The sequence below is a fragment of the Crotalus tigris genome, unplaced genomic scaffold (assembly GCF_016545835.1).
Source record: "Crotalus tigris isolate CLP2741 ecotype Arizona unplaced genomic scaffold, ASM1654583v1 scf7180000018585.330925593:3314079, whole genome shotgun sequence".
NCBI lineage: Eukaryota > Metazoa > Chordata > Lepidosauria > Squamata > Viperidae > Crotalus > Crotalus tigris.
Window position 1 is genome coordinate 2388671 of NW_024097088.1, and position 23934 is coordinate 2412604.

Here is a 23934-nt window from a genome sequence, read left to right on the forward strand (position 1 = left end):
CTGGAAAATGGGATTGTGCGTTATCAGAAAACACACATTTGAGCTGGAGTTTTCAGCAGCGAAGGGGGTCCAGATCTGAAAGAGCAGAACCCCCAGGGCATCGGAGTGACTTGTCCTGAAGATAAAACTTTAAAGAAGGGCGTCCAACCTTGGCAACTTTTAAGACTTCAACTCCCAGAATTCCCCAGCCGGCCCAAAGATTGTAAAATCAGGCACGGTCATCTGGTGACTTGCTTACTGACTGCAACAAGTTACGACCATAATTCTGGGCTCAATTACAGTCGTAAGTGGGGAGGACTTGTATGAGGATAAGGACAAGCCTGCACAGTTTATTAGAATAGAGAAAGAGTGAATAAAGGAGGGAGAAAAGGATTGTGGTTGTTTTTCCTGGCCCTTGTACGTTGCACAACTGATCTGTAGCATGTCCTTATTTTGCTGCTCATTTGCATGCTGGCTTGTTTAGATCCCAGTTAGTTGCTGGCTTCGCCCTGAGCATGCCTTCCTGGCTGCCAGCGTGCACCCAAGATGCATTTGGTCTCCCCTGCAAATGCATGGAGCTGCCTGCCGGCTGCTTCCCACAAAGCCAAGACATTGTTTTAAGTTGTGGGTTTATTTATTTCTGAGTTTTATTGGTTGCCTGATAGCTAATAGTTGTCAGGAGGCTGTGCAACATAAGCATAAAATTCGGTCTCCCAGGAATAGAGAGCAATGAAGCAGTCAGCTTGGTTTTTCTCCCTCTGTTAAAATGCAGCACAAGTTGAAAGGCTGAAAGACAACACACACACACACACACAAAATGTCATAGCTTTGAAAATGAGAAATGGAGCAGAGTTGCCGAAATGTAAGAAGGCAAAGGTCACTAAAGGGAAGATAAAAAACATGTTTCCTGGATGGGCGATTCTACAATGGACCACCTTGGGTAGGAATATGCAGGGCAGGATGGCTGCTTTCTTGGATAGTCCTTGACTTACAATCATTCGTTTACTGACTGTTTCAAGTTAGGGTGGCACTGAAAAAAGTGACTTAGAACCAGACATATTTAGTGGTCATTGCACCATCCCCAGAGTCATGTGATCAGTACCCCAAATTTGCAAAGTTTCTTCCCGATAAGATTGGCACGATTGAGATTTTAGCTGGGTGGAAATGGTGTCACTTATCTTTGGCAAATTCTTGCGTGCTTTTTCTGCAAAATGCAGCAGCCAGAGAGATGGAAAGTTCAGAAATGGCATCGATAAGCCACTGAAGAGTGCCTGGGGAATATGGAACCCAGGATCCTTGCAGATTCTGGGTTCCACATTTAGCTTGTCCACCGAAACTGCACAGTTGAGCGAGCTGTGGAAATCCAGTGTTGTTGTATGTCTGCAGGAGATCTTTCTCACTCATTTTACTCTGCTTACTGTGTTTTTTATGGTGCATTTTTAATTTCCTGTTACCTTGATTCCTTTTTTATCTGGCCAGCTTCTGAGTAAAATAAAATCACATAAATTCTAGGCTAAGTGGATCAATAGAGTTTATAAAGCAGCTTTTTTCATACATGTGCCTGGAAGACTATATCACCCCAGAAGAGTTGCTGTTTTAAGCTGTTGGTTGAATTGGCACAGATTAAAGTGTGCCTTCAAATACGGGGCAGAGTTCTGCATATCCAACAGTGCATTAGTGCCACCTAGTGGCAGAGAGCAGTATATAACACATCATTTGAGCATCCATGCTCACCATAATTATCCTCCTTCAACGACTGAATTTTCCTTGAAATCTCACAGAATCGATAAACCCAAATTATTAATGACAATGAGACAGATATGTGAGTTCTTCCTGGATTGTGGGAGATTCCTGCATTCTTGCTTGTGGTCTGAGCATGGCATTCATTTCTCAACTTTAGCCAACTTTAAGATGGGTGGATTTCGACTCCCAGAATTCCCCAGCCAGTATGGCTGGCTAGATAATTCTGGGAGTTGAAGTCCACCCATCTTAAAGGTTGAAAAACACCGTTCTTCCATTTCAGTTGGAGGAAATGAACTGTTATTCTAATGTAATGCATGATTGGGAAGACCTACAAGGTCCTATGCTTTTGAGCAAAGATAAAACAATTGTGTAGCTTTGCTTACAATCTACTTTTGTGTTTTTTTCCTTGCAGAGAACTTGTTACCAAACTGCGGGCTCACAGTGGCTTCTACAGCAGCTTGCCAGAATATATTTGCAGCCACAGTTCCACAGTGCACAACAACACATTTTGCTGGAACGGACATGAAGTGGTGGAAAGGTATCTCCGTTCTCGTCTCCTTCCCCTTCTTTGAATTCCTACAGCTGGCCAAATTTTCATTTTTCATCTGTTCCACCAACCCGCTTTCAAGTGGGTTAAGCAGGATGTCCCAGAAGTGGGCGCAACCACTTGAGGAATCCCCAGACTGGCCAATGGCAGATGGACATGGCAATGCTCTGAAGACAAAATGGGGAATTCTGGGAGTTGAAGTCCACATATGGAAACCAATGGACATCAGTTGAATCTCAATCAGGGCTGTTAGATCTGGTCTGCCAACATCTGGACCACAGTAAAGTGGCAGCAAATATATATAAAACATCCACCTCTGGAGAGACTCATTGGATATTTTATGACTTTGGAAATAAAAATTGTAAGGAGAACATTTTAGTTCTGAAAATTTATTTTTATTAAAAAAAAAAACTTTAGGTATACACAATCCAACCTTTGGATGTTGTTGGATGGTCAAGAAGCAAATTAATTAAATTTACAAGTAGCAAATTGCCAAGAAGCTCCCTTCCTCCCACTCACCCACCCAGGTCTGTGGGTTTCTGGAACTTCAGCAAAGTCTTTCAAGTGATGTTAGTGTAAAAGAAAGAAAAGGAGGCTTAAGAAAAATGGCATCCTCTGTTTTTTTTCCCTTCACTTTTTTGCAGCAAAGAAACAGTTTGCTCTTAGTTTGGGAGGGTGCACAAGTTTGATTGTAGCAGGACACTAAAGCGTGTCCTTTGCCATGCAACAGGGCAGGGATTCCAGCAGATGGCACCAGGGGAATAGCTGCCTGGCCTCAAGACCATGGCCAAGTTCAAAGCTTGCCTCCTCCACCCCCTCTCCCTTGCCCACCCCCAGCTTTCAGCAGCACCTTTTATGGATCCTTCAGACCTTTTCAACCCTTTGCTGCATTCCCTTTCCCCCCCATTTCCACTCCTCTGATTTCTCCTGTCCTGCCGGCTAAGGTCTTCCTTCTCCATGATTTGGAGAAGTTCATGCTCAGCTTCCTTTGTCCACCCACTGCTGGGCGAATTGGAGGTGCAGGGGAGGCTGTGGATGATGGATTATGAAGTCCAACTGAGAGTTCGGAAGACCATCCTGGAGCCAAAATATTTTAAGCTGTACCTGAATGGACACCAGACCTTCCTAGGGTTCAAGAATTCAGAAAAGATCCAGCTTAACCCTGTGAAGGTCCTCAAAGGAATCCAGATTGAAGCTGGCAAGCCGGCTTTGCTCCAGCACCAACTTGGGCAACCCCTGGCACCAGGTTCTGGCTAAGGCAGAGTGAAACGCTGTGGTTTATTTGTGCCCTGATCTTTCGGGTCTTCCCTCTGCAGGTACAGCCACCCACCCACCAGGAACGGAGGCCGATCTCAGTTGGGGCAGCATGAGGCAAAGGCCAAGGGTCCCGAGCCGGTCATTAGCCAGATCATTGACAAGCTGAAGCACATAAACCAGGTGGGTGCTGCTGCTGCCTTCTCTTGGGGACTGGAGGCAGGAGGTGGGATGGGGGGGGGGTTCAGTCGGGGTTACCAATGTCAGGGAGATGGGGCTGGGGCTGCCCACGGGGCTAAGCAGTTATGGGGTGTGCCATGCCGATTGCAGATTAACATGCAAACGCTATATTAGGATTTAAAAACCACTGTTCACGGTTTAGCATCCTGCAGGTTAGTTACTTTTCCTTCCTCCCTCCCTCCCTCTTAAACTCCCTCTTAAACTCCCTTTGAGGACTTCTCCTCCCTTCCCCCATTAATTCAGGGGGGGGAGATCCCAGTGAAAAAGTTGAAGCTAAAATATGTGGAGAGCCAGGGAAGACTAGAAGAGATTCAAAAATCATCTGGTTTGAACTGGAGCTTCTTTCTGCAAGACTAATCTCCAAACGATTTTATTTATGATTATGTCCAGTGTAACGTCTACCCATTACAGATTAAGCTCTCCAGTTTCAGACCCACTTCAGAATAAGAGGCCTGGCATTTCTTTCCAAATTTAGACACCCCTCCCTAATTACCCGCCTTGGAGAAAGCCATTAGAATAACCCTGCCTCAGACCTTCTGGGGGAGGGGCAATCCTTGATTCCTTTTCTAAGCGTGAAGGGGGCAGAGAGGGAGAGGCAGGGGAAGGAGGGGGTTAAACGCTGGAGATCAAACGCCCAATCTCCCTCATTTGCAATTCATAAGCCATTTTCAAGGAGGGCTTTGCAGAAGGGATGGAACTGAGCAGGATGGGGGTGGAGGTGAGCTGGATGGGAGGGAAATGCTCCCCCCCCAACCCCGACCCCAGAGGTTACACAGAAATTAAACCTGGAAAATATTTCAAGCCCTCCTTATCACAGATCTTGGAGGGGGTCACCAACCCACCTGTGTCTTTATTTGCAACGTGGGACCTTCCCTTCCAACTCTGCAGGTGGCTCTGCCAAGATGCTAGTCCTCTTGAATTGCCCCACACAGGAAGTGGGGGATGGGGGAAGCAACTAGGTGAAAAATGGGGATCTAGCAGTCCTGGGAAGCTGATCAGATGCGACTCTGCCCAAATTCCAGGTCTGCCTTTCATTTTAATTATATTAACTGACTGGGGCCTTTGTAAGGTATCTTCCAACAACCTCTGACCTCTTCTGGAATGATGTTGTGGTCCTTGTGCCACCTGAATGGGCACAGAGCTTTGTATTGTTTCAGCAAGGAGTAGGAGAGACCATGAAGATGCTACATGTTAATGGTGTGAAGATGCTACATGTTAATGGTGTGAAGATGAAGGTTGTGGGAAGGACGGTTGTGAACAGGCAGTTGGGCCTCTCCTATTTCCACCATGAGTGAACTGAGCTGAACTTGGTCTGCAGCTCAGCTCACCCATATTGAGTGGAGGGTTCTGCTTTCTTAAGTTTCTTCGCCAGGGCTTGAGATGTGAAAGTCATCTGGGCTCTGCTGGAGAGCCCTTGTCTCTGCTGTCATTCTGCCTGCCCTCTTTTTCTTGCCAGCTGTCCAGCAGGCTGGTGTTTAATCAACACTTTGGCACCCCTCTTGGATTTCAAAGGGAGCAGCCCTCTCTTTGAGGAGCCCACTGCATGTGGGGGCATTTATCAACCTAACAGGAGCATGCCAAAGGTAAACAGAAAAGGGAAATGGGCCCTGGGCATCTTGCAACACACTGGAGCAATTAACCAAATTTGTTTATTGAGATATCAAGTCAGCTCACACACGGAGGGCTACCCGGACAGCTTCTACATTACGGGGCTTGTGCAAAAGAGCCTGTGCCAATATTATGACCAGGGAACATAGTTTAGGGCTTTAAGGGTTGTGGATGCTCAGCTATTATGGTTTATTCAATCAATCCTAGTTCTAAAAAACATGGTGCATGAACTGATCTAGCACGCAACCAGCAGAGCCTTCCTATGTATGATTGCGTTGTCCCTTTCAGAAAAGTAAAACCACGGTTCCTGTGATCACTTCCCAGCTTAGCCATTAAGGAAGATGGAGAGTTATGCTCCAGAAGACTGGAAATGTTCAGCTTGGCAAAGAGGCAGGGAATTTGCTAGCTGGACAAGACCCTGACCCTGTTTTTCCCTGAGGTCCTCAGATGGAGACACATGAGAAGGAGAACCAAATGAGCAGAAGATGAGAGGGAACTGAGATCTCCTCTGGCTTCTTCTCTTCCAGGGCTCAACCCCTCTCCTCCAATTTCCCCTTCATTTCTGGGTGTTGTTTTAGCTGGAAAGTCTTTATCAACTTTCCCAACCTCTAAGCTTGATTGATGTCCCAAAGTTCTGGAAAAGTATGCAAAACATCTCTGTGCAGTCCTTGGAATGTCTTTTTTTATTAAATTCCTTTCCGTCATGCAGACTCAATTAAAGGAGAGGTTTTATGCCTCAGAAGAATAGAAATATTAATTCAGAGCTATCTAGCTATCTCTGACCAATTTCAAACCAAGTCCATCTTTCAGAAGAGACTCTTGGTTGCTTTTGAAATTCTCCTTCATCCCTCAACCATTGAAGTCACCAGTGGCTGGCTTGGTTTTATGTTTCAGGTTTGGGCGAGTGGGAGGGGGCCGTTAGAGCTTAGGGAAAAGACAAAGTTGTTTTTTTTATTCATTAGTGGCTCTCGGGGCTGCTATACTTTTTTCTGGAATTAATTGAAGATGACCTCCACTGTGAAAGTTGCCTTAATATGAAGCTGGGCTCACATGTTGGCACTGAACACAAATGCTGGCTGAGGAATTCTGGGAGCTGAAGTCCACAGGTCTTAAAGTGGTCAAGGTTGCAGATCCCTGCTCTAGAGGTTAAGGCACCCACCTAGAAAGGGGGAGAGGAGCTGGCTGGGTGACCTTGGGCCAGTCCCTCTCTCTCCGTCCATCCTACCTCACAAGGTTGTTGTGGGGAAAGCCGTAGGAGGAAGTTCTGTAGGATATGTTCGCCGCCTTGAGTTAGTTGTAAAAATAATAAAGGTGGGATAACAAAAAAAAGAAAAAGAAAAGAAAAATTAAAATTAGAAACACCTTGTTATCTCTGCTGGTATTATGGAACACTTTATGAGACGAATGAATCCAGGAGGGTTCCGAATCTCACCCCGTGACTGGTTCAGGCCCGCGAAATGGCATCCTGCCCTTCTTTAAAGCAGTTCCTGCTTGGCGTCTCTCCTTCCAGCTGCTGAAGGGCATGGCTGCCTCTCATCGGAGAAATCTGGACCGTCCTGAAGATGAGGAGGGGGCTGAGAGCGGTGATTGCGACGACGAGGATGCCTGCAATGAGGCTGCGGTTTCTGGAAATGGCGAATTAAAAGTGAAGAATCAACTAAGGTTTCTGGCAGGTAAGGGGGAGCTGGAACTGTGCTGTGGCAGCCACCATTGGATCGCAGGTAGTCCTCAAATTACGACCGCGGCTGGGAGCGGCATCTTGGTCATAAGTTCTTGCGGTTGTAAGTTGAAGTGCTACATGACTGGACTTGATTGATGGCCGTTTTTAAGGGGGTCAATAAGCAAGTTGCCATGGTCGTTCAGAGAAACATGTGGTCGTAAGTGTGACGCAAAACTTGGAGAGTCCGTCCGAGGCCACCGTTGCAAAGAGGGTGAAAGAATCAGGAGGGCAGGCGCAGATGGGGGGAAAAAATAGCATCCGAGCATTTAAGCTCTTTCCACCACATCTAAGATGTTTGGGGCATCTGTGGTGGCAGCTAGCTTGATTTTTTTCAAGACCAGATATCCCTCTTAGTGGCCTATTTTGGGGAAAGTCTGTTGGGAAAAACTATTTACCTTATCATGATAAAAAAAATAGTTTCCAAGAAACTGGAGTCTGTTCTTTCTTTCTTTCTTTCTTTCTTTCTTTCTTTCTTTCTTTCTTTCTTTCTTTCTTTCTCTCTCTCTCTCTCTCTTTCTTTCTCTCTCTCTCTCTCTCTCTCTCTCTCTCTCTCTCTCTCTCTCTCTCTCTCTCTTTCTTTCTTTCTTTCTTTCTCTGGCTGACTTGGATGTTGGACTACACCTCCCCTTCGGGCTCAAAAGCTCCAGTCGCCCATCTCCCATGACCAAAAGCAACTGAACCTGGAAAGAATCAGTCCTGGAGCTTTCAAGTTTAAAGAGGAACAATATAAAATGTTTAAAATGAGTCCAGATGCTTCCATAAATCCTCTCCCCTTGATCTGCCACAATTACCTGGCATTTAATGAGTGGAAGCAGAGAGGGTGCTGCCTGTCGGATTCTCTTGCGTGTGAGGGTGAGGGTGCACGCGTGTGCGCATATGCAGGACTAGCCACTCTTACTCCCTAAATCAAACTCTCTGGTGATGAAAGAGCCAGGGAAGCCAGAGCGGGTGTCACCCTCCCTGGCCTAAGAACCAGGCTGGAAGAGGAGACCCCCGTGGGTTTCATAAGGAGGGTTCTTATCCAGCCTCTGAGGACCAGAACAGCACGGAGCGTGATTCGATCTCATGACATTTTCTTTCTTAACGAGCTGCAGCTGCGGGAAGAAGAGCCAGCCAGCTGGGGTTGAGCCCCTTTTCGGTTATTTGGATTTCTCAAGCCCCTCCCTCCCCTCCCCCCAGGATGAGATGGGAAGGCCAGGGAAATCGTAGGGTTTGGGGGTCACGGAAGGGAATTTTGGAAATCATCTCGCATCTCAGCTGCTCTGCTCCAAATTAGCAGCCTCCCCTCCCTGCAGTTGATTAGCGGGGGGGGGGAGGGCTTGCTGGACCTGGAGGTGGGTTTGGCAGGCAGGCAGAACAACCACTGTGGTGGCTCACTGGAGAACGTAGTTCCTGGGAGAAGGTGATTGATGACAGCTTGGAGGCAGAAGGCTGTCTGTCCACGTTATTCTGGGGGTTGTGTGAGGAACAGCCAAATGGATACAGAGGCCGCCCTGCTTGTTAGTCAAGAGAGGATTTAGAAAGTTACGTGTACCAATTTCCATGCTTTTCTCTAGCTGCCTTGGATGGTTGGGACATTCAGCGAGAGGGAGGGAGGGAGGGAGGAGAGTGAATGAGAGAAAGGAAGGATTCTAGTCCTCATTGTTCTGAGCAAAAGGACAGATGCAGGAGAGAGTGAAGAGAAGAGAAGACAACAAGGGTTTAAACCATGTTCTCAGCATACTTCAGGATCCTGGGGGTGGGGGGGGGATCTTATCATCTTTGTCTTTTAAGGCTACCAATTTATCTATTGCAAATTTCAGGGCAGTCAACAACAAAACAATCACGCAAAAAAAATCAATTAAAAATTGATTTATAGCACTAAAAAGGGCGGGCAGGCAGACCCAAAAGATGAGCTAGCATAGTAAGAATTCTTGGTGCCTAATTAGTAGCTGAAGAAATCTTGCCTGAAATCCTCCTTGGCCAGGCAGTTCTGCCCCTGAAGTGTCCTGGCCCCAAACGCCTTTTCCCCAGCCACCCCACCCCCACCCCTGGCATCCATGGGTGGCCCTGGGGAGAGGAAGAGCAGCTCTGCTGTTGGGGCTTCTCTTGAGCCACGGGGATCAAGCCATGTAGCGGATGATCCTAAAGACAGAACAGTCACAAAACTGCTGCTTCTTGCAATGACAGAGATAAATAAATTTGCAGGCTAGAGCCCTGTTGGTGCCTTTGTCGTGGGGAGGGAATATGGGAAGGAACAAGGCAGGAAATCCTGAATTAACTCAATGACTGGAGCATTGTTTCCGTCCCTGCTTACGAGAGAGAGCACGTTTCCAGGCAGACTTTTAGCCTGTCGGAAGGGATTGTGTTTATAGCAAACACAGTTCCCGTGTGATTCTTCAGGAGTTGGGTTGCATATGCCAAATCTGGAGTGGGGCTTGTGTGGGGCCTGCTTACAATCTGGAGATTCCTCCTGCTTTGGTCTGGAGACACCCCGGGGGTGTGAAAAGACAGGCAGGTGGTTTGCAGCGGGAGGGGGAGGAAGAGGAGGAGGAAGGAGAGGAATAAAGAGGAGGAGAGGGAGAGGAGAAGAGGAAAAGGAGGAGGAGATGAAGAGGACAAGGAAAGAGGAGGAGGAGAAAAGGAAAAGAAGGAAGAAGAGAGGAGGAGGAAGATACGGGCCTGGCAAACCTATCTGGTGGCCACAGTTTGGAATCTGAAGTGCGGATGCTTCGAGTTGGAAATGGCTGTTCGAATGAGTTCAGAAGTGCCTGTGAGCCTCTCAGAGCTCCCTTTTCACGTCTGGAGGGTTTCTGGAAGGGTCAGGAGCAGCTTCAGACTGGAAACCGGTTCTGCAGAAGAGTAGGCCGGGCAGAGGGATGGATCTGGAAGCCACGCTTTCCACTCTGGTCTCGCTGGGGATGGTTCCCCTCCCCTCCCGTTCCTTATTTTCAAAGATTTTTCAGTATCGAAAACGTTGACTTCTGCTCTGTGGTGGTTCGTCTGCACAGGATTCCCATGGGTGGGTGGGTGGGAATGGCCTTGCCTCTCCCCTTCCTCTTCTCGGTCTTCCCTGCCAGCAACTCTTGTTCCCACAGCTATAATTTCACTTTGTCAAATGAAAAGCAGCGCATAGATCCAAAAAAACATGTGAGTTTGGTTTCCTGCTTTTATGTCCCCAAACCAGAAGTCTCTAAACCGGGGACTCTTCAAAGAGGAGCCTGGCGGCTTTTTTTTTTTTGCACTCCTGGAGGGTGAGTTGACCAGGTGGAGCCACAGCGTTCCCCACTGCTGCAGGAGTCAGGGGCTCCGAAGTGGTGCATTAGTTTTCCTGGACCATCGTTAGTTGAAAGGAACAAAAAGTGGACAGGAGCAAGAGAAACACTGCAAGGGTAGTCCTTAGCTTACAACTGGCTGCTTACCACCTCTTTGGGGTTACAATGGACTCCCCAAAAGTCATTTACAGCCCAGTTTCAAAGTTCCGAGAGCCTCACGTGATTCCATTTGGGGTGTTTGGCACCCAGCTCCCCTTTGCAACTTTTTACAGCCTCCTGCTGTTGTGTGACCACGGTTTGTGATGTTGTTTAGCAAAAACTGGTGTTTATTTCTGGTTTTCAGCCCAAAAAAAAAAAAAATCCATTGGGTACAATAGGTACACTTAATGATCCCCGTATTTGTTTAACAACCACTGCCACAATAAAATAGCTGGGTGTGGCCACCTGGTGACCTGCTTAACAATTGGCATGACTTACCTTTGTAGTTCTGGGCTCAATTACGGTAAGTTGAGGACTATCTGTAACGATCCTCAGTATAGTGATTTTTTAAAAAATAGTTTTAAAAATTTCTTGCAAGGTTTTATTAAAAACAATCATTGGCCAGATTTAAATATTTCTTTTACTGTTTTATGTCACCGTGTGCCTTTGTACATGGCTGGATGGCCTTGAAGAGGGCTTCCCCAGGGTCAGCTGCTTAAAAGTTCAAAAGATTAGTTTTCCTTTTAAATCAGTATCAGCCAGGCATATTTTCCTGAGTTTGCGGGCTACCAGTAAAAAGCGGCTGCTTATTTAAGGAGATGTTAACCAAATGCATCTCCTTCAGGTATCCCCTTTAAAGCAGCCTTTTTTTGCTTTGGACCCAATGCCCAGCACACCCTGGTCTGCACTGTGTTTTGGGGGCTCTTCATAAGGTTTTGAATCATACCCAAGTGGAAATAGCTGGCTGTTTTACGAGATGTTAATTCTACCCCTAGCTGGGGAGAGAAGCTGAATGCAAATGGATAGACTTCTGCTGAGAACCAAAATCTGGGCCTTCTTGTTCCAAACGTGTTTATACATTTGCTGGAAGGTTTGTTATCTCCCCCCCCCCAAGCATGTTTTTTTAAAGGAAGAGGACCTTGCTAGGAAACTGAGACTTCTTCGTCCACGTGTAAATGTCTTAAAAAAAATAAAACAACTTGCTGCTTTCTTTTCTCTTCCTGTTTTAAGTTTCCCTTGACCACCTCAAGAGTTTCCAGTTTGTTTGCTTTGAAGGCAGAACCTGCAGTTTTTTTCGGCCGGGGTTTTTGGTGCCCCTGCCTTGGAAGTGGCTTTAAGCAATTCCGTGCCTGGTTGTCGGAATTGGGTGGCGAGGGTGCAGTTTGGTCCCCTTTTTTCGGCCTTTTGGGTTCACCTTTTTACTTGCTTTGAAAACGGGCTCACGGTGTGACTTTTTAAACACACCTTTGCAATCCCTGACTGTTTTAGTTTTGATTTCACATCCCTGCTTTTAACTCTTGACAGTTTCTTACTGTGGACCAGCAGCAATGAGGGCTGGTAGGAAGGTGAATTGAAAGTGGTTTCAATTTGGGATGCAGAGACTTCTGGACGTAGGTTTTTTTTCCCTGCAAAGTGCTGGACACTTATTTTCAACTTGAACAGCTCAGGGGTCTGTATTTTGACACATGGTCATCGCTACGACTGACTCCTGTTCATTTCTCTTACTCTCTTATTTATCTATTCTCTTCTCTATCTTAATATATTCTCTTATTTCTTCTCTTATTTATGCTCAGTTCTCTGTTGCCTTTTGCATCTGTGAAATGTAAAATTGAAGGACACTGCAAGAAGAGCCGACCTTTGAGAATTTTGAGCGTGGGCCCAGCTCTTCCCAACTTCTCCGGATAGGCTGAAGTACAGTTGCTATATTCCACTGCTGGCTTGGAATCATGGCAGCACGAAGACCCCCTCCCTTGATTCTGCCCCCCAGCCCACATTCTTCGCTCCTGTGCCCCACCTGTAGATATCCACTCACTTGGGGTTCCTATTTCGGGACTAGGCAACTGCCAAGGATTCGGCCAGCCAGGGGTTCAGGTGTGAAAAATCTGTCCTTTCCAGCAGCTGTTGCTGAAGGATGCTTTTTGGGAGGGGGGAGGACAGGAGGTGTTTTTTCCGGCTTCTGTTTGCAACTCCCCGAGGGCTCCAGTGGGACGTGAGCAGTTATTTGGGGGAAGTTAGTAATATCCTTCCTGCAGCATCATTTGGTGTTCCACTCTTAGCAGTTTCAGGTGCACTTTGTTTGCTCCTCCAGTCGATCCTGGATTTTATATCTGGGGGTGTCCTGGATCTCTGGTTAGAGGACGTTCAGGAGACCCTCGGTCCTGCTCAAAAGTCCGCATTGCACAAAACTCAGTTAAGCCACAGAAATTTTGCTCTCCTCCCCTTCTCAGGTGGGTATGTGTGCGCACGCATTTTTCAGACTTAAGAAAACAAAGATTCTTCCCACACTGAGGTCCACTGCTCTGAACTAATTAGTCATTGCTAAAGCTGGTGGTGCTACTACTTTTCATTACCCAAAAATATGTTTTTAAATTATTTTTACTGTTGCTTTCATTCTGATTAAGATTCTCACTACCTCCCCCCAAAAACTTCCCTTTTGTTTTTACTTTTGCTTTTATCATAATTAAAAGACTCATTAGCAAACAAAAAACAAAAAAAAATCCTAAACCGCTTTATAATAATTATAAAATCTTTCTAAAATGAATGCAGGCTAAAACACATATCTGTCTGTCTGTGTATCTATCCATCCATCCATCCATCTCTCATCCTCCCTCCCTCTCTTCATATATGCAGTATATTGAAATATATATTGATATATTTTAATATAGTAAACCAGGATGGTCTGCAAATCTGGCTTGGTGTTGCATCCCTTTGTGTTCTGGGCACCTTGCATCTCCCCCGGGGGTTTTGCAGTGGTTCCCGGTCATAGCTGCTGATGGCCGAACTTGGAATGGAGTTCAGCTGAAATGCGAAGCTTCTTACCTCTTCTACGCCTACAGTCTCCGGCCTTCCTTCTTTCCAAATAAGAACACAACATCCTTTTTTTCCCCTTTAAAGTAAACCTTGAACTGTAAGCTCCCCGGGGATGACCGAGCACAGCTGGTTTAGGCTCCTGGCTGGCCAGGTGTTTCGGGAGAGAGAAACCTCTGAGTTTCATCCCAAGTGGGACTTCCTGGCTGAACATCCCGAAGGGCAACTGTGACCATTGTTTCCTCCATCTCCATTTATGGTCCTTTCTCTCCTGTCCTCCAGCTTCCAGGCTGAGACCTTTGCAAGCCCCCATCTCTACAGTCCTGCCTGTGTGTGCAGGTTGTCCTCAACATATGACCACAGTGGGACCCGAATTTCCATTGCTAAGCAATTGTTAAAATTTTACAGACTTCTTTTGCCCAAGTATTTCCTGTGGTTGAGTGGGGCCTTGAACTCAGTGCTCCCTGATCTGGCTCCTGATTGTCTCCCGGATCCTTTCGCCTCATAAGAGGATGTGGAACAAAGGTCCGTGTGGGGATCCTCGCCTAAACGAGCCTTTTGCTAGTGCCTTGTCTTTTACCGTTGCTGGGGAGTGGTATTTTTAAAGGAAGGGACAGCCTGTAAACAGAATGAAATTCTGAAACAAGATCATTGCTAAGACAAGACTACAAGGCCCCCGTTCCTTTTCTGAAAGATCTCTCTTTTCATGCTCGGCATAATGGACTTACTACGTGCCCCGCTGCCTGTGGGAAGACCCCTTTCACCCAGAGCCCAGGCGTGGCTGTGCTCCGCATCCCGCTTCTTTGTCTCCTCGCTGGGAGAGACCCACGTTACTTGGGCTTTAAAATAACAGCCGCCCCGAGGAATGGCTAAGCCCCTTTCATTCAAGGATCTGTACATTATTTCACCGGTCAAAGTTTGTGTTGGCTGCAACATCTCAGCAATGGAGTTAGGTAAGAATGAAAACCAAGATTGTGCCAGGCATAAAAAGCCTCCTTCCCCCCCCCCAAAGGCCATTAAGAAATTCCAGACAACGAACCGCTTGGAATGGGGACATTGAAAGGAGCTGGGCTAATTTGGAGCATTCAGATAGACCCCAGAGAAATTCCCAGACTGAAACCTGAAAGTGTACATCTACTTTAAAAATAAAACAAACAAACAAAAAACAAGATGAGTAAGGAATATTATTTAGAGACACACCGATGCAGCCTTGAAAGAAAGTGTTCAACATGGTAAATCACAAATAAGCTTTACTGCACAGAGTGGTTTCTTCCTTTTCACTGGGGTGTTTCAAATGGAAGCTGGCAATATTGGGCATGGTAAAATGACTCCTGTAGTGTGCAGGGGTTGGACTTGATGGTCTCTTTGGTCCCTTCTTCTAACTCTGATTCTAGGATGTGAATCACATACTTTCTGACTTCCTACCGTCAAAATTCAATCCTTGGAATTGTTATGCAGCTGTTCCTGGATGTATTTTTTTTCCTTCCAGTTCTTTGTTCTGTTGTGTATTGTTTAGCCCATGTCCACCTGGGATTTGAGATTTCTTTGCAGCTTAAAGGCCATTAATTGTTAATACTAACCCTGTTAATAAAAGGCTGGCTTTGTTCCAGACAGCATACGTAGAATGAGGATTATAAGGTGTTCGGTCTTTAGCGTCATGCCCTTACAAATACAAGGAAGGAAACACTGTGTGCAATTATAATGTGCCTAAAATAATTCTGAATTCAGCAGCAGCACCTTTTGCACTGTGCAATCTTTGTATTATGGAGATCTTGCTATATTATATCTTATAGCAGAGGAGAATATTTTGAAGTCACCTTGGCTATTCTAATTATCTCTGTGCTTGCATAGAGCGTTTTTATACCTTTATGATCAGTTTAATCAGAAAGTTAGTCTTGCAATTAAGCAGCGTCCTCCAGTCAGGCTGAGCTGCTCTTCCTAACTTGTGAACTGGGAAATGTAGTCCAAACCCCTGGATTGCACCTGTTGGAAAAGCTGCCTTCCGTCTCTAGAACTGCTGTTGAGTTACAGATCACATTCTCTGTAGGGTTAAACTCAAGTTTTGATATATGCAGACTCGGCTTCGGTGCCTTTCGGATGAGTAGCTCTGCAAGTCAGGTGAAGTGAATTTGTCCTCTTTCATTTTTTTCTTTTCCGTGGATTTTATTCCATCTCATTTCTGCTTGCTTTTTACCCATTTTTAAAGTTTGCACAAAAATCAGGCTGTGCTTTGGCCTCGCCAGTGGTCGTTTCTCACCCCCGTGAACTTCCCTAAGTTGGCGAACTCATCTGGGCATGGAGAGGTATGTTTGCACCCTTGGCTGGTTTGCAAAACAACGTGGCCGAATTCTGAAAAAAAGCAGAAATGCTGGAGATCTCCTGCAATAAACAAGAGGCTAAACTCCAGGGTGGCTTTGCCAGGAACCGGCAGCGAGGAACAGAGCAACAGAACAGGAGAGCGCCTGATGTCTTCCTTCACCATGGCAATCTCTCTGGTGGCTGCTACTTCTCAAAGGGGTCTAGGACACAGAGTGAATTGGGGGAGGCACACAGCACAGTCTGTTCCCGCAGAAGAGAAGCAGAGTCTGTATTGGGAAAAGCAAAGTTCCTGTGCGGACTGTGGCCAAGAGTTGAGGCATGACAGGGTTTCTCCTGTAGGCCAAGGAGGGATACTCAAGATGAATAGATCTTGAGTCCACTTGGAGGGTCAAGGTAAATTAATCCTCCTTATTTAGGCTCTCCAGGTGTCCTTGCAAAATGGAAAGGGGCCCCTTCTTGTTTTCTACACTGACTTCTGCATTGCCACCTTCATTCTTGGTGAGATGAACCTGGAGTCACTCCTCGGATAGCCTTCTGCCTTTTCATCCACTCTTGTGAAACTCTGGACCGTCACTTATGAACTGGTGTCCAGACACACCTTGAGTTCCCGAGAGAGCTCCTGTAACAAAAGTTCAACCCAAAGGGCTTGTTTGCCTCCATTCTTTATGCTGTGTCCTCCTGTGGGGAGGAACAGAAGCTGCTGGACATCAGCTCTGAGGGCACCTGCTGGACCATGCCCATTCAGACAAAGGGTTCTCAGCAGATGTTTGTTGGTGCCAGCCTCAGTTTTCTTTCTGGGTTCTCCAAGGATTGGCTTCCTGCCAGCTCAGCACTGCCTGGTTTCTTCGAAGATTCAGATAAAGGATCTCTTGATCAAAAATGGACTTTGGAAGGCACTGAATGGCAGATCATTGGGGAAGCCCTTGGACAGTTGCACTCCCAACATGGAAGTCTCATTCTGTGGGTCAAAATTACTAGTTGCCTATTGACTACAGCTCCAATGGATGGTTGGCTCTCAAAAGTTGGACTTGTTATGACTTCCAGGACCTTCCAGGAACAAAGGCAGCTCAGAAAGGCTTCTCTCTGACAAACTTCTGTGGGGGCATAACTCAAGTGGTCTTTTCCTGGTGAGGTGCTCTCCCCCTCTTCCTTTGTTGACATGGAAATGGAAGACACATATTTGCAGGTTTACAGCTTCAATCACTCTCATTCTTCTTACATGTCGGAGCAAGCACAGAAGACTTTGGGTGTGTGTCACGCTGCTGTACGAAAAAAAGAAAAAAACCGCAGATCAGAAGACGTGTATCAGAAGACTTGTATCAGCAATTCAACACTCCGTGATGGCTTTTACCACCCACCTCACCCCCCAAAAAAGAAAGGAAAAAACCCCCCACATCTCCTCGAAGCCCCACCTTCCTCCTGCTTGGCAGGGCAGAGGGAAAGGAAAACATCTGATCCGCCACTGAGGAGCAGAGCTAAATTTACTCCCCTTGTCAGCTGATTATCTAATCTGGAGCACAAAAGGCAGGGCTGGGAAGGGGAGGCTGGGAGCCTGAATTTGCCCCCATCTTTGGAAAGAGGCTCTTTCTCTTGGGACTAACCTGGATGGGCTTCAGGAGCCACGTTGGAGTTGCTTGCAAGAGCTGCGGAGGAGACCTGGTGGGGTTGACTGGCTTAATAGCAGGATGGATTCCCTTCAGCTGCCCAGCAGGGCTCTGTAGCAACAGGGGCTGCTTGTCTCTTGAAAGGTGCTCCGTGGGTACCTGAGCAAAGGTGATTTTGCCTAGCTGAAAAGCAGAGCCTAATATAAAGGTTTGACCTGTTCCCTTCTTCTCTCTCTGTCTGACCTCATTGTCCACTGGAGCCCGTCTGTAGAACAGAAGCCTCTGGCCTTTTCGATCTGGTGACCTAGACAGGTGTGGGTCTACAGTCCCCATCATCCACTGCCACCAGGAGGAAAGCTAGACTGAACATGTCCTGGCTTCCTGTTGGAAAGTTAACCAAGATGGTCCCAGAAGAAGGAAAACTCTGCTGTGTGGGAAACTTTTAAGGCACGTGTGGGCTTTGTGTAAGCAAGCATCTTGCTGGATCAGATCAGAAGGTCTCTTTCTTTTACCCTCTGAGTAGAAAGGGGAACACCTGGATGCCTCTAGGAATCTCTACAGAGGGACGGGAAAACGGGAGCTCTTTCTGTGACTTGACTGGCCATTGACAGACCTTTTTGCTAGCTCCATCCATTGTACTAATAAAGGAGAATATTTGTAGCTCAGGGTTGAAACGAAGGGTCCTGGGTGCTCTCTGAGCTTGCTTGTTTTCTTGCAGACGTTTCATGACCCAAACGAGGTAACATCATCAGTGCCAGTGAAGTGTTGACTAGCACTGATGACGATGTTACCTAGTTTGGGTCATGAAATGTCTGCAAGAAAACGAGCAAGCACCAAGGACCCCTCCATCCATTCTGCTGGATTAGAATGTCGCACAGAGCCATCCGCCCAGGGGTTAGGGCACCCCATCACAAGCCATGACAACGTTGAACTAAGGCTGCTGGCCTCCATTGAAATCCGAGCCTTGTCCAGGCAATGGCCCTTCTTGAATTTGGGGGTCTCGTAGTGCAACGGTATGTGAGAAAGACCTGGAGGGGCCGTGGGGAGGGGAGATACGGCCAAGGGGTGAGCCAGATAAGGGTCAGGATGTATCGTGGGAACGGCAAGAAGCTCGGAAGGGATTCTCCCTGGTTTCTCAGGCTGTATGGGAGACTGTAGGGGAGAACTGTACTTTTAGACTTGCAAGGCTCTATTAATGTAGCCTTACAATAAAGTAAAATTAACTCACCTGGTTGTGTTTCCTGAATGGTCTACCTAGGAAGGCTGGTAGACTGGTAGCAACAATTTTATGAAAAGGAAGGCTTCAATTTTCATAAGCTAAGGCTCTCCTTCTTTCCTTCCTTCTAGAGCTTACATTCGACCTGGACGGAGAAAGCACCCCTTCAAACAGGCAGCTTGTGAATCAGCAGAGGAAAGAGTCAACGGGTCACAACCTCAGTGCCAAGGATCCAGCCCTGAATTTTCAACTAGCGGGCGCTGTCCTCATATTCTGGCTTTTTCTGATGGCCAAATGACTTGAACTCACCCTTGGCCACAGTCCATGATCAGTTTGCATTGCAAAAATGCTCTACGAATCTTTCTCGCCCTTCAGAGGCAATTGAAAAGAACAACTTCAGAACTATGACTTAATTTTTTTTTTTAAAGAAAAAAACATTCCCTGAAACAAGTTATTTGAGGTCTGGCCCAAAAGACCCAGGGCTTGTATTTAGAAGAATTCTCGTTCAATTATTATGACAGGGTTAAAAATACTCAGATTGTATCACCTATGAATTTTGTAAACATTTTCCCCCCTGCTGTTAAGGATGGCAAAAGCACACAGCATCCTCAGTGAATCAGAATGAGCAAAGTTACTGGATTAAACACCATCAGACAATTTTTTAAAAATTGTTTTGGTCTTGAGATCAAAACCCAATCTGAGAGAAACCGTTCCAAAACAGGAAATGGCTCTGCAGCCTGCAAATTTTGCTCTGGAATCTGCATTAGCCATTGTATTAATATTGGTGGCAAATCTGACTTCAAGCTGCCCATTTGAATTGACTTAACACTGGATTCTTGTTATGAATGAGCTGTGTATTTATTTTTTAAAAGCTAGCCAATTTTAGATAGGCTCTCCTCAGCAGAAGTGCCCGTAATTTTTTAGAAAGGGCTAATGCTATTCCCCGAGTGTGGCTGATGTGAGCATGGCAGAGAATACATCGTTGCAGAGCGATTGTCCAGCTTCAGAAGATGCTCAGATGTTTTCCAGAAAGTCAACAGGATCAAGCATGCTTTTCTATTTTTATTTAAAAAAAAAAAAACTACTCTGTATCACTTTGTCTGTTAATAGATTGTGTTCTGAGCCTGTCTGAGAATGGAAAAATGGGAATCTCTCAGAGGCCCCCACAGCCTCTCTTTGGCTGCTCTGGAGATTTTTTTTCCTTTCTTTTTTAGACTCTAATTTGCATAGGAAATATGAAGAGCTGGGAACAGAGAGGACTGTTTTTTCTTCTTTAAAAAATAAATAGGTCCTACCATCAGTCGGAGGCTGTTGATCACATGCTTGGCTATCTCTCATTTGAGAGTGTGTAGAGTTTGCACATGTACCTCTGCCTGTGAGAGGAGGAAATAGCTGTTTTGAAACTTACGGAATAAGTGCAGCATTATCACCATGAGTTGATTTTTTTTTTAAGTGAACGTTCTGCATTTTACCTCCTGTTTAGAAGTATATCCACACTGGCTGACATTCGAGGTGATTTTATTTGAGATCTAATTCCAGCTTCCCTATTGCTAAGAGAAGAAGAAGAAGAACAAGAGATTTTAAGTGGGAACAAATGTCAGCAGAGGCAGATATATCGGGGTGATGCCATCAAGCTGGTTGGAAGATGTTCTGTGGCGCAATTATGTTTTTCCCTCCTTTGTGCATCTTTTTCGAGGCATTTAGAAAGAAGTGTGAATGGCAGCATAGAAAAAAATCTCAGCTATTGAAGTTGAGGGCTTTACAGAGAGCAGACATGGGAAGGTGTCAGTCTAGACCAGGCATGTCAAACTGCCGGCCCACGGGCCAGATGCGTCACACCGAAACCGCACCCACCCCATTGCCGGCAATGGGGAAAAAGTCATGATACGTCGTGCGACAACTTTTCTTGCCACAGTTTTTAAGTGAGTCACTGCGGTCAAGTCAGTAATATGTTTGTTAAGTGATCCTAGCTTCTGCATTGCCTTTGCTTGTCAGAAGGTCACCAAAGGGGATTGATTACATGACCCCGGGACACACTGCGACCGTCACAAATACAAGTCAGCTGCCAAGCGTTTGAATTTTGATCACGTGCCCCTGGGGAGGATGCTGCAACGGTTGTTAACAGTTGGCTAAGCAGCGGAGTAAGTAAGAATGGAGCAAGTAAGACTAGCCAATCTGCTTCTCTGCTCTCCTCCTGCACCGTATGGAAAGACAGCTGTCAATGAATACAGCTCAATTAAACTTGGGAGGCAACTTTTTTCAAGCACTACAGGTGTTTCTAAAATTTAGGCTCAACCTAAGTCAGAATATAGTTGGTTGGTTTTTGGCTTGGCCACCATGTGGCTCGTAAATTGAATCAGCCTAGCCTGAAGATGTGGTTCAATCGATTCAGAACATTGTGGCTTGGCACAGCATGTGAACCCAGCCTAAGGAAAGAGCACACTTCGACCCAGTTTTAACTTCCAGTAGCCTGCAACAGACCCCACGCTCACCATCCCGATAGTGATCTGCAAATGTCCTTGTGGCTTCCATTAGCACACAGGCACAAGCACACAGAGATGCGTGCACATACACGCGCACTCACACTTACTCTTACTTATCTGGGTAATTACTAATCCTCTTTGCAAGCAGCAAAGCCATTGATTACTTTAGACAGAACAAGAAATGGGAGTCATTATTCCTTATTATAAACCGGTCCTAAACCAGCCGTCGCAGCCAAAATCCTGAGCATGCAAACAAAGGCCTGCATTTTGTCAGCGTCCAAGTATATTATTAAAAGGAAAAAAAGAAAAGTAAGAAAAATCAACTCCCCGTGAACAGACACCAGAGAAATTGTTTAATTAGGGCCATTAAAATCACAGCGATGTGCATTAACAGAACGACCTTCCTCTTGGTGCAAAATGGTCTTTGAGGTGCATCTATGGGCAAGGAAGCCTGTCTGGCTCTTGCCCCTGTGTGTGCCTTGGAGGGGGGGGCTAAGTGTTGTCAATCCCATGGCCCCCTCCCCAAAGAAGAAAGCCTCCATCTGGACTGCATTTTGAAGCAAATGCCGAGCGTTCTTGTATTAATTTGAGCTTTCTGCCAAACGCATTCCTTGGGGAAGAGCAGATGTGGAAAAGTCAAAGAAGCAGATGAAGGAGTGCAGACATGCCGGGCGGGGTGGGGTGGGGGTCTGTACCACTCAGAGGAAACGCTACTGAGGTCTTTCTGGAATTCCCACACACTTGGGTGGCTTTTCCCAGTGTTGATGGAAAAGCCGGTTTGGAAGAGCAAAGCTGGTGAGATCCTTCAGTGGCAGAGCTGGTCTCTCTCTCTCGTTCAGCCCAGCTCTGGTTTGCTGGCCTTGGTGGGCAAATAATAAATAAACAAAGCTGGCTAGCTCTGAGGTGCCCAACAAGCTCTCTCCTTTTGCTAAAAGGCAACTGGACTTTCTTGGTTTTTCTCCTTGAAAATGTTTCACTTCTCATCCAAAAATTCAGCTCTTCAGACCTGAGGAAGCTTCTTGGATGAGAAGCAAAATGTTTCCAAAGAAAAAAACAAGTCCACTTGCCTTTTGGAAAAAGCAGGACCTGGAGGATTGAGAACCTCCCTAGACATTCAACAAGCCATGGTGAAATGTGTGTCAACCCAGCCGAGTCGGGGATCAAAGTTTCTTCGCCTTGATATCTTCTCTGTATCGAGATGTCTACCATCTGAGGTGAGGCTGAGGTGGAAACACGTCCTGGGTGCCTCCTCAGGAGAGGGCTGTGGAACTGCTGTGGAAAGCAAGTGGTAGCGGGCCAACCTGCTCAAAGCGGTCCCCTCTGCTTGCCGTTCAGCCCCAAACAGCTACTACCACTTTGGGGTGGGGGCCTAAGGTCTCCGCGGGGTGTGTGTGTGTGTGGGGGGGTCAACCTAGAACAACAATGAGCAATTGCACCCTCCTGTCAGGTTCCAGTGGTGAATTTTACCCGCAGAGCCAGTTTTCACCACAGACGAGCATTTTTAAGGAGAGATTGGACATCCATTTGTCTGGAATGTCAATGGGTCTCCTGCTGATGTGGGGGATTGGACTAGAAGACCTCTAAGGTTCCTTCCCACTTAATTATTCTGTCCTGTTCACCTGTTCACAAGCTCCACCTGTGTTCAGGGTTCCAAAATGTTTTTCCATAAATGCAGGTTGGTCGTTGAGTGTCCAAATGTGGCCACGCGGCCTGTGGTGATGGGGCAGCCGCCGTAACTTTGAATCTGGTCAGTAAGACCCTTTTTCAGGATTTGTCTTAATTTTGAACAGTCGCTAAATGGCTAGCTGTAAGCTGAGGACGCCCTGCATGGGGAAAGAAGCCACGTTCTTTGCGGTTTCCCCTTTGCTGATGAGGCTGCGCAACTCGGAGTGCTCCTGACAATGGAACTGCGCATGTATTTGTGTGATATTTCCAGGCTCCTGCCCATTCGCTGCCCCCTCCCCACTTGCTGTGCCTTTTTTCTTTCTCTCCTCTGAACCTCCTTCCTTTGATCTGGAGCTGGGTGAGGTGGATGAAAATTGATCTTGCCCGCCGCTTGGAGAAGGAGATCAAAGCAGCAGCCTGCGCCCTGGCGTCCGTCCTCAGGGTTTTAAAAGGGCATTTTCTCTGGCTGGAGGGGCGAGGAGGGCAGAGGCCTGCCAGCTCCCTGCACTTGTCTGGGTGAGTGATGAGTGCTTGGAAAAGCTTCAGAGAATGTCGTTGTCCCAGCCGCGTTCCTAAGATTATCCTCCGAGCAGCTGCCGGTGGACCAGGGAAGGGCCCTTCCCAGCCTTCCTTGCTGAGCGCCCCCCCTTGCAGCAGATCGCTTGTCCATCCAAGGGCACCAAAAGGAGGTCGGCTTCAGAAATGTGGGCAGGAGCAGCCATGGTGATGGCAGTCACGCCAGGAAGCTGGGATGGGATTCCATCTACCGTCGCTCCTGAGCCACCATTAAGTGCTCAACGTTGGGATCCAGAACTCTGCTTTGGAATGAAGAATGGCTGCGTTCTCTTGCCCCAGAAGCCACATCAAGGGGGTAAGATGATCCTTGCAACAGGAGGAAGGAATGTCTCCCCCAGCAGCTTTCCATAGATCTCCAAAGCTGCCCTAATCTTCGGACCACAAAAGTTGGTCTGGGGAACAGTGTCACTTTCCCTTGCGATGCCTTTCAACATTCCTCACGGCTGTCATCTCCTTGGCCATCAGCTCTTGAAAGAGGACACGTGGCGCTCTTGGGATGGAAGCCGTTGGGCTATGCTATGTATGCCGAGTTGATTTTGGCCCCTCTTGGAAACTCCATCTCTGAAGAGGGAAGACACTTGTGCAACGAGGGGAGAGCAAGCTGGGCTTGTCATCTGCTTAGGTTCCAAACCTGCTTCTCTGCCAACATCTTTAGATCTTCTGCTGGGCCTAGCCAGGACCAGTGTTTGGGGTAATGAGAGCTAATACGGAGTCTGATGG

At 46.8% G+C, this 23934-nt stretch overlaps 1 protein-coding gene across 1 annotated transcript in view; it reads left to right on the forward strand.

The window, feature by feature from the left end:
• Positions 1-19795, forward strand: part of GPC3 (glypican 3) — a 59531-nt gene extending 39736 nt beyond the window's left edge. The window contains exons 6-9 of the mRNA XM_039354996.1: positions 2135-2260; positions 3586-3706; positions 6882-7044; positions 18622-19795. Of these exons, the coding sequence (XP_039210930.1) occupies positions 2135-2260; positions 3586-3706; positions 6882-7044; positions 18622-18788 (577 nt within the window). The 3' untranslated portion in view covers positions 18789-19795. The remainder of the gene's footprint in view (positions 1-2134; positions 2261-3585; positions 3707-6881; positions 7045-18621) is intronic.
• The last annotated feature ends 4139 nt before the right edge of the window (positions 19796-23934 follow it).